The sequence below is a fragment of the Hipposideros armiger genome, unplaced genomic scaffold (assembly GCF_001890085.2).
Source record: "Hipposideros armiger isolate ML-2016 unplaced genomic scaffold, ASM189008v1 scaffold_990, whole genome shotgun sequence".
NCBI lineage: Eukaryota > Metazoa > Chordata > Mammalia > Chiroptera > Hipposideridae > Hipposideros > Hipposideros armiger.
Window position 1 is genome coordinate 233,349 of NW_017732340.1, and position 9,269 is coordinate 242,617.

The following is a 9,269-nucleotide window of genomic DNA, read 5'->3' on the forward strand; positions in this document are numbered from 1 at the left end:
GGGGGCGGGCCGGGCCGGGGGCGGGGCGGGCCGCGATTGAAAGCCGCGGGTCCAGCGGGCGGGCGGAGAGCGCAGAGCCGCGGAACCGGCGAGCCGGCGAGCGAGCGGGAGCTGGAACCCCGCGTCCCCGGCTCCTGTCCGCTTCTCTCCGCGCCAGAGCTGGGCGCGCCAGGTAGGGTAAGCCCGTAGTGCCGCGGCCGCCGTCAACCTTATCAGATTCTGACCCCCACATCCCGAAGTCCCATGGGCCCTCGAGTTCTGGGGCGCCCGGGCCAGGACGGGCCGGGGCGTCCAGACAGCGCTGGCCAGGAGCTCCGGGAAACGGGAAGACAGCCCCAGGCGTCACGCCTTTCACCCCAGGAAAGCACACCCTGCATCGCCCTCCTTCGTTCCTCCTGCCCCTCCGTCCTTTTGGTCCGTCTTTCCGTCTGTGCCTCTGTCTTTGTCTCAGCCTCTCTGGCTGGATCATTGCCTGCCTGGATTTTGTGAACCAGGTGCCTGGGCTGCCCACCTCCGAGGTTCTATCTCCCCTCCAGGTTCTGCCCTCATCAGAGCTTTGGTCCCAGCCACCCCTGTGGGAGGCTTGTGGTCTTGACTGGTTTGGGCCTCAGCCCCCATCTGGGTCCCTGTCCCCATCTGTGTTGGTCTTCATGCTTGCCTCTCTCTCCTGTTTGCCTGGTTGAGCTGCTTCTTTCGGTCTTACCCACAGGATCCCAGTTCCCTGCCCTGGCTCCAGCAGGAGTTTAACCTTGGAGAGCTGAGGGGGCAAAGTGAAGAGCCTCAACCTCTGTGACCAGGACTTGGGGTCCTTGAGTTAGTTGCTGCCCTTCTTCAGGCTCAGTCCCCCTCTCCGAGCTTCACAAGCCTGCATGACTGTGAGAGCCTGTGTGGTGTAGGTGTCCGGAGAGCAGCTGGGGCCCAAGTGCTGGGTTACGGAGTGGAAGACGAAGGGAAGGGTCTCGGAGCCAGGACCAGAGTGAACAGGGCCCTGAGACTGAGGATGAGGAGAATGGAGACGGTGACTTTTTCTGCCTGGTTCTGAGAGAAAATGAAGGCAGGCTAAACAGCATTCCACGTAGAGCTAAAGTCTGCAAACTCTCACCTTGAGCACTGTTTTGAGTTTCTGGCCAGATGACCTGCCCCCCACCCCGGACACACACGGATGCTCACATCTACTTTCCCTGTTGACTTAAGACCTGTGGCCACTTCGGTGTCCCTCCCTGAAGCCAGCCTCTCTACTTTGCTGTCCAACTCCCAGTGCTGAGCGTCTCTCTTACTTCCTCAGTCAGGGGGCTCTGGAGATGGTTTTTAAGAACCGGAGGCTGGGACCCTTGGGTGCTTACCTGGGCTCCAGTCTCCCTAGGAGTTGGAGACTAACTGCCCTTTAGAGACTGTTTTCTTCTCTCTTCCCTGGTGGGTTCTCAGCCAGTAATATCCCCTCCCAGGAAATCCGAGGCTCAGGATGGGCACTGGACCCCAAGTTTGCAACTCTGACTTGGTCTCTGCTGCAAAGGTGTTGACCTTGGGGTCCTGGGAGATTAGTGCAGGGTCTTGGACACTCTTCGACTCACAGCAGAATTGGTGTTGGCTGGGGTCTCCTGTTTACTCTCTGTCTCCCACCCTCTGCTGAGTTTGGGATGGGCGCAGGGTTCATCTCCAGACCCAGATCAGGGCAGGGCTGAGACATGGGCCAAGGGGTGTCCCAGCAGCTTCTCAGCCTAGTTAGTGACGCCACCTCTCCCTGGCTCCTGAGTCCCTGGGAAAGGGGTTTGGGGGAGGCAGAGTCAGAACAAGTAGCTGCTCTCAGGTTCCACTTCTCCCTATCTGTCTGTCTGTCTGTCTCTCTCTCTGCAGGAGCTGGGCCACTTCTCATCTCTCTTCCTGTCTGTCCTTTCCTGCTCCCTGTTATCTCCTCTCTTTGCCTTTGCTGCTTCTACCCTCATCCCCTGGAGGCTCAGGTCTGCTGGACCCATCCATCCCCTTTGGGGCCATGGGATCACTGCTTGGGCTCCTGGCACTGCTGCTGCTGTGGGGCGCTGTGGCTGAGGGCCCAGCCAAGAAGGTGCTGACCCTGGAGGGGGACCTTGTGCTGGGTGGGCTGTTCCCAGTGCACCAGAAAGGCAGCCTGGCAGAGGAGTGCGGTCCTGTCAATGAGCATCGCGGCATCCAGCGCCTGGAGGCCATGCTTTTTGCGCTGGACCGCATCAACCGCGACCCGCGCCTGCTGCCGGGTGTGCGCCTGGGTGCGCACATACTGGACAGCTGCTCCAAGGACACACATGCCCTGGAGCAGGCACTTGACTTCGTGCGTGCCTCGCTCAGCCGAGGCGCCGACGGCTCACGCCACATCTGCCCCGACGGCTCTTATGCCACCCACGGTGATGCTCCCACTGCCATCACTGGTGTCATTGGCGGCTCCTACAGCGACGTCTCCATCCAAGTACGTAGGGGCTGTTCAAGTGGGGGCTGGAGAGGGAGGCCAGAGGTGGGGGCCCAGATACCCACGGAGCAGGGGTTCTGGGCTGCCATGCACTGGAAGAGGGATTAGAAGCTTCCTTTGCGTAGTTTTTTTGTTTGTTTGTTTGNGCCTCTGGGGTGATCCAGGCATAGGAGAAGGAAGTCTCCGTTGCAGGAGGAGGGAGTGGGCTCAGGAGCGAGAAGCACCTGACTGACCCCTGCGGCCTCGGGGCAGTGCTGGCATGTGTGTGTGCCCCCTTCCCTATACACTGGGGGGTGGGTCCAGGCGCAGGGGAGTAGAAGGACTGTCTCAGAACCTGGGGCCCTATCAGCTGGCACTTCAGCCCTCTGGGGAGTCAGGGTAATGCCCAGTGTTAGGTCTACTTGTCCTGCCAGCTCCTCCAGCCTGGGGTCTGCCTCCCCCTCAGCTGCAACTCTGGACCCAGGTGGGAGAAGGGCTGGGAACCAACCATATCTTATAGTCTCTGAGGTTGGCATAGACCAGAATTTGCAGGGGAATGGGAGTAGAAGAGGGGTTTAGCTGGCCCAGAGCCCTTTCCCAGGACTTGTTGGTAACATGTCTGCAAGGGCAGAGCCTGTGCGTCAGGGCACTGACGTCCCTTGGTATCTGGGTCAGTCACTATCATCCAGGGTGGAGAGGAGGTCAGGGCCAGGCGTTCCCAGGATGGAAAGTGTGGCAGGTCAGACCTTGGCTTGGCTTGGGCACCTAGGGCCATAGTTTGTGGGGTCCCTGTCCTGGGGTGCTAAGCTTCCTGGCTCTGTGGGACCAGTGCTCTCTGGGATGGACTTTTGGTACCAGACACACACACAGGATTAGCAGCGCCATACTCTTGGGTTCTTTTAGCACCTGTCCTAGGGTATTGTCCCAAGGACTCCTGGGTCCTCAGACCACTGCTGGACCCTGGAGTGGGGGGCCTTGCCCTTAGGGGGCCCTGTGTGTGCCTCCCTCAGCAGAGATTTGGAACCTGAGGGAGATTGGGGCAGGAGGCAGAGCCAGTCCCCTGGGAAGGACTAAACAATGGCCAGTTCCTGGGGTCACTCAGGGACAGGTGAGTCAGAGGCGCCGTAGGACTCATTCTTCCTCTCACCCCTGTCCGACAAGGAGCGGAAGCTGTGTGCCCACCCACGGCTGGAGATCTACCAGCAAGACCAGATCTATTTCATGTGCCCGCTGGCACGGCAGGGAGACTTCTATGTGCCTGAGGTGAAGGAGACAGAGCGAAAAAGCCGGGGGCCTGCGGAGGCCAGTGATACCCAGCTGGATGGCACAGGTATGGAGGGCGGGGCGCGAGGTGGGCCTGCTCTGAGCCCTGGCTGGGCTGCACTGTGGGGGTGCAGGCTAAGCTTGGCCGAGGTGGAAGGAGGAGAACTGCCCGCCCCGGGACCCGCAGGCAGAGTTACCTATTCCCAGATACGTGGGTCCATGTAGGTGTGGATTCATACATGTTACCCTGATAACACAGATGCAGAGATTCTGTCCAGGTTCCCATCAGATGCAACAGGAGTACCCTTGGAAGTACAGATCACAGACAGCTAGATGCTCATGGGAGGGGGCTGAGGCTGCCCAGGAAAGGCGTCACTTGGGTGGGCTCTTAAGGAGAACAAGGTGTTCTCCTGTCCCCTAGTATGGGGCCCCATCCAGAGCCAGCCACTTTCTCCCTGCCAAAGAGAACCAGAGGGCGTGCAGACGGGGGTCAGGAGATCAGTGCCTAGCCCCTTGCACCAGAACCAGCCTTCATACCCCAGGTCCTGGCCGAAGGATGCTTGCCTGCTCTCAGGCCACCTCCCTGCCATGACCTTGAATGTCCGTGGGCTGTCCTCAAGGGTGCGGAGGCCTGCTGGTGACATTCCACGTAGTCCCGGGGGTCTGACCTTGGCAATGCAGGAGCCTTCTGTTAGCCTGGAGGTCCATGACCTGTGGGGTGGGGCAGGCTGCGAGGAGGGCGGCTGCCCCGCTTCACCTCCTGTAGGAGGCTCCCTCTGTCCATCCAATCTCTTAACAGCCAAGGTCATGTAGAGAGGCAGGGGTTGGGGGGCGGGGGACAGGCACTGCGAGGCAGTCTCCACTCCCTAGGGGCTGTGTCCAACACAGTTAGCTTCATCTGCCATTTAATTACCTCCGTGGGGCACTGCTCCCACCCGACTGATAGTGCCTGGCACACGCTCTTCAGTGCCCCTGCTGTGGGCACAGGATGTGGCACAAGATCAGGAAGGCCCCAGGACAGGAGGAGCGAGGCCTTGACTTTCCTCTGACCTCCCTCTGCTGCCTCTTCTCCCTCTTTGGCCCACCCACCCGGCCTCCCTCCAAAACACCACGGGGGGCGTGGGGGTAGAAGACTGCTTGGCACCCGCTACAGCTGACTACAGCCGAATCTCCCACGCCCCTAGCTCCCGCCTGTCCTCCCCACCCAGCCTGCCCGCCCACTCCCCGGTGTGGGGGCCGCGGGGGTCTGCCCACCTCTGACAGGGTCATCTCTGACACCCGGGGCGGACTCTGGGTGTCTGCCTGCCAGGTGCATGCCACTTGCATGGCAGTGCGTGGTGGGCGCCTGGCCACCCAAAACTTGGCCTGTGCCTGCCTGCCTCTCTGCTGAGACCCCCGCCCCCCGGGCTAGGAGGTGAAAGGGGATGATTAGCTGCCTTGTGCCTGTTATTACATTGATGTATTATTTAGCTCCAGAGAGGCAATGAATTTTTTATCTCTCTGCACTGGCTGTGGACAGTGGAGGAGGCGGGGTCTGGGGTGAAGGTGGCAGATTCGTTCCCTGCCCAGTGGCCCTGCGGATTTAGATGTCCTGGGACAGACCCAGCGCCCCGGGACTTCCTTCTCTGGGGCTTTGGTGGGGCTGGAGGGGTATTGCTACCCTGCCAAAAGTGTCCACATGTCCCCAGGGGCTGCTCTTATCCCAGCATGCTGGGCCCTAGCCTGAAGGTGCACCCCTGGGCTCCTTCCTCTGACCACTGCTAGCCCCGGAGCTGGGAGAGGAGGGCGATCTCCATACCCTGATCCCAAGCGGGCCGGTGGGACAGTTTAATGGGACCGGTGGGACAGTTTAATGGGACCGGCGAGAAACTATCTCTTTTGCTCCTTTCAGGCCTGCAGCCCCTGGGGCACTGATCATCATTTAAGGATCAAATAGGGGCTGGAGTCCTGGCCCAGGGTCAGAGGGAACCAACCCTGACTCGGGGTGTGGCCCAGGCTCACTCTTGAATGCCTGCACTCTGGGAGCCATGACGGGGCCCCAGCAAGAAGTGAGCCCTGGGCTAGCAGCCTGGCACTTCCAGGGCTCACTTGACCTCTGCCAGTAGGGCCCAGAGGACTAGGGGAGCAGACCCCACCTCCACCCTAGACCCCAGCTGAGCCCCTGTGAAAGTTCTAGGCCAAGTCCAAATGCCTGGCAGTTCCCAGCTGCGCCTGGCTTCAGGGCTCCATCACCATGGAGACAGGATCTGGGGAATGTGGCCCACCCCTCACCTTCTGTGATAATGACAGCTGCCCCCTCCCTCTCACACAGGAGGGGAGGCATCCTACACACAGTGGGCCTGAGCTCTCGCCCCCCCCCCCGCCCCCCCAACTGCTCTCGGTGCCTCTGATCTGGGAAGATGAATTCAGGGGTTGCTCCTAAACTGGGCAGATGAGGGCTGTTTGCCTGGAGGACATGTAGGGGTGGGAGGAGTAGGCTGGGGGGGATCTGGACCCTCAGCCCAGCTCAGCACTGTCTCAGGGCTCTCTGACTGCCAGCAGAGTGCTCCCATGGTCCCCTCATGCTGCTTTGTGGCTCTGGAACCACCAGTGGTTGGGAGTAGGTAAGGGCCTCTGGGGTGATCCAGGCATAGGAGAAGGAAGCCCTTAAAGTGCTTTGTCCCAGCACCCTCCTCCTCAGGACTTCTCCACTCACTCTGCCCTAGCCTCCACCTCAGATCAGGCTGAACGTGGGCCAGAGGCAGGGGCCAGCTGACTTCCTGGATATGGCTGCTCCTTGGGGAGCCCTGCATGGGGGGAGGCGGGCAGGAGAGGAGGCTTCCAGGCCCATTCTCTTGGCCTCACGGCTTATGGGCAGTGCTCTGGAGCTGGCCTTGGACAGACCTCTCTCCAAGCCTGACATGCAGGGTGGAGGAGGGGACACCACTTGGGTCTCTTTGTTCTACCCTCAGCTTCTCACCTCGGGGCTGAGTAGTCCTTAATGGACGGGGGCTTGGGGGGGGCAGCAGGCTTTGTGGGAACGCAGGGAGCGGAGGCTAATTCAGGGTAGGGAGAGGCTGCACAGCAAGCTGCCATCCTTCCCTCCCTCCTCTCTCTCCCTCTGCCCCATCCTTGCAGCCCCAGGCAGGGCAGAGGGCAAAGGGCAGAGGGCAGAGGGCTGCTGGAATGAGCCTCCTGAGCCAGGGGTGGCTTTATTATGCATGAAGCCATTGTGTATGCTGAGTGGCTGGGCTGCGCCCGCCCGCAGGGCCTCTGTCTTCTCCCTGGAGGAGGGGGCAGGGTTCCTAGCTAACCTGTGCTCCTTCCTGACCCAGGAACTGACACAATGAGTGAAACGAGTTCTGTGAGCCTGGAGGTGGGACCCGGCAGTCGGGAAACTTCAGCTGCCACGCTGTCCCCTGGGGTGAGCAGCAGCCGTGGCTGGGACGACGGTGACACCCGCAGTGAGCATAGCTACAGCGAGTCGGGCGCCAGCGGCTCATCCTTTGAGGAGCTAGACCTGGAGGGCGAAGGACCCCTGGGGGAGTCGAGGCTGAGTCCTGAGGCTGAGCCCGTGGGGGCTCCCAAATGGCCCCGGGAGCTCAGCACCCCTGAGAAGGGTGAGGAATAATGTGCGGGGGGGCCCCCCTTCTGTGGTGCAGTCACTGAGGAACTGAGTAGACTCTTCAGCCCTCGTCCTCCTCCACCTTCGGGCCGGGTGGGGCCGGAGGCCTCAGGGGACCGACTCCTGCCTCCGGGCCTCTAGCTAAGCCTTCTCTGCACTGCCGTCCTGGCTCCCAGGACCCAAGGAGCCACGGGCCATTTTCTGCACCCAGCCCCGGGGCTGCTGCCTCTGTTACATCTTTTCTCAGATTCACATAGGAGCTTCCAAGACTCAATAAAGCAAATGATTTTCTCGTTTCACCTGGATTTGGGCTGTGCATTTTTTGTTCCACCTTGAGGAGCCCTGTGCCGATGGGCACCCACAGCCCCAGGAAGGAAGGAGCGGGACCAGGTGCCCTGGGGTGGAGGGAGGAAGGGGTCTTGGAGGCCCCAGTTGACGCACTGCGCCTCCAGAGGCGCCCCGGGCTGCTGGAGAGCAGGGCAAGGGGTGCCAGAGCTGTGCGTGGGGGGCCCTCCAGGGCTCAGGAGTGGGGAGCCCACAGCCTGCCTTTGCCTGCCTCGAAGGGGAGCCTCTGTGTCTGTGGCGCTAGTGTGCCTGTACTCATGCTGGTGTCTGCCCAGCAGGTGAGGACATCCCTGCTCTGCCCTCCAGTGTCTGTACCTGCGTGCGCACACACACACAAACATATGCCTTTGGTTCCATGTGAAACCATGGATGGGTCTGCTGGCAGTGGTCCTGGGTGAGGCTGTGATAGCTGCATTTGTGTGGGTGGCCATGTGCACGTGTCTACCTGTATGTGGTTGTGTTCAGGGGTGTGAGGCTGGCTAGCTGGGATATATATCACTGTGGGGGCTTTGTCCATACACTGCTATCTGTGTACCTGTGTGTCCACAAGTACAGCTCTGTATGTGTGGACATGTCTACATGTATGCCATATGTTGGTGACTGTGGATCCCATGTGTACAGCTGTGTGTGTGTCTGCATTTAAAGCTGTGTTTTGGCGGTGTCCCTGTGTGCAGCGCTGTGTAAGGCTGGTGGCCGCGTAGCTGGGTGTGGAACTGCCTGTCTGCGTGCTGTGGTGGGACTGTGCAGCCCACTTGCTGCGGGCCATGTCACGGGCCTCTAGGGCTGGAACTGTTTAACGTGCTGTGACTTTTGCGGGGCTGCCTTGCTGAGTGGGCTGGGATTACTGTGTGTCTCCCCTTACCGCTGCACCCTACTGCTGTCAGCCCCTCTGCTCCAGGGGCCTGGCCCATCACGCACCTACCCCAGGGAGCAGTCACTGAGCCCGCCAGAAAGTGAGAGCAGCGAGAGCTGGAAGCCAGCCTGTCTGCCTCTCCAGCCTGTCTGACAGCTCCGAACCCTCATCCCGCTGCCCCATTAGCGATAGAGTTTGTTTGTTTGGGTTTGATGTGTTTGTCTCTCACAGCTGTGCTCTTTTCAGAGCAGTGGGGCATCGGGTTTCTGTGTCCAGGGAAAAAGCCCTGTCCTTCCTTGCTGACACCACCCCCGCCAACTGCCAAGTGCACATGTAGGTATGTTTGCTGCAGGGCCTTGGCATGTGCTCATTAGCATGTGTCTGAGCTAGCCTGGCCTCTCCTGACACCTGTGGAAGAAAGGGCAGCGCCAGGGGACATATGTAAGGATGCTGTGATCCTTAGCGCTTGCTAGTGTGTGTGCTCATTGGGAGTGGATAGCTCAGGCCCCTTCCCCAAATGCTTCAGCAGTCTGGTGCTGCAGCTTATCCACCGCCCCTACCCAGGGGTGTCCTTCCCCATTCTGTTGCTGGAGGGAGCAGGAGCAGTCCAGAGTATCTTCTCCGAGCCGTCCTCCTCTGCTCCAGCTCCAGCTCCCGCTGCCTCCTACGCAGCAGCCAGTTTCAAGAGCCTCTTCCCCAGCCCACTGGCAGCCCCAGCATGTCCCTCAGGCTTGAACCCTCGCCCGCCCCAGGTTGCTCTTTGACATAAATAATACCCTTTGCAC

General features: G+C 60.5%; 2 protein-coding genes across 12 annotated transcripts in view; both read left to right on the top strand.

Annotated features, from left to right (window-relative positions):
• TEX264 (testis expressed 264, ER-phagy receptor) overlaps positions 1–7,591 on the top strand; it is a 40,874-nt gene extending 33,283 nt beyond the window's left edge. For all 8 annotated transcript variants that reach the window (XM_019631340.1, XM_019631343.1, XM_019631346.1 and 5 more), the window contains 2 exons: positions 3,581–3,749; positions 6,997–7,591. In XM_019631340.1, coding sequence (XP_019486885.1) covers positions 3,581–3,749; positions 6,997–7,292 — 465 coding nt within the window. In that variant the 3' untranslated portion in view covers positions 7,293–7,591. The remainder of the gene's footprint in view (positions 1–3,580; positions 3,750–6,996) is intronic.
• Positions 69–9,269, top strand: part of GRM2 (glutamate metabotropic receptor 2) — a 22,669-nt gene continuing 13,468 nt past the window's right edge. Inside the window, exons 1-2 of one of the 4 annotated variants that reach the window (XM_019631335.1) lie at positions 69–172; positions 1,855–2,440. In XM_019631335.1, coding sequence (XP_019486880.1) covers positions 1,991–2,440 — 450 coding nt within the window. In that variant the 5' untranslated portion in view covers positions 69–172; positions 1,855–1,990. Of the gene's footprint in view, positions 173–203; positions 893–1,854; positions 2,441–9,269 lie in introns of those variants that run through there. The other 3 variants (XM_019631334.1, XM_019631336.1, XM_019631338.1) reach the window with 3 other exon arrangements.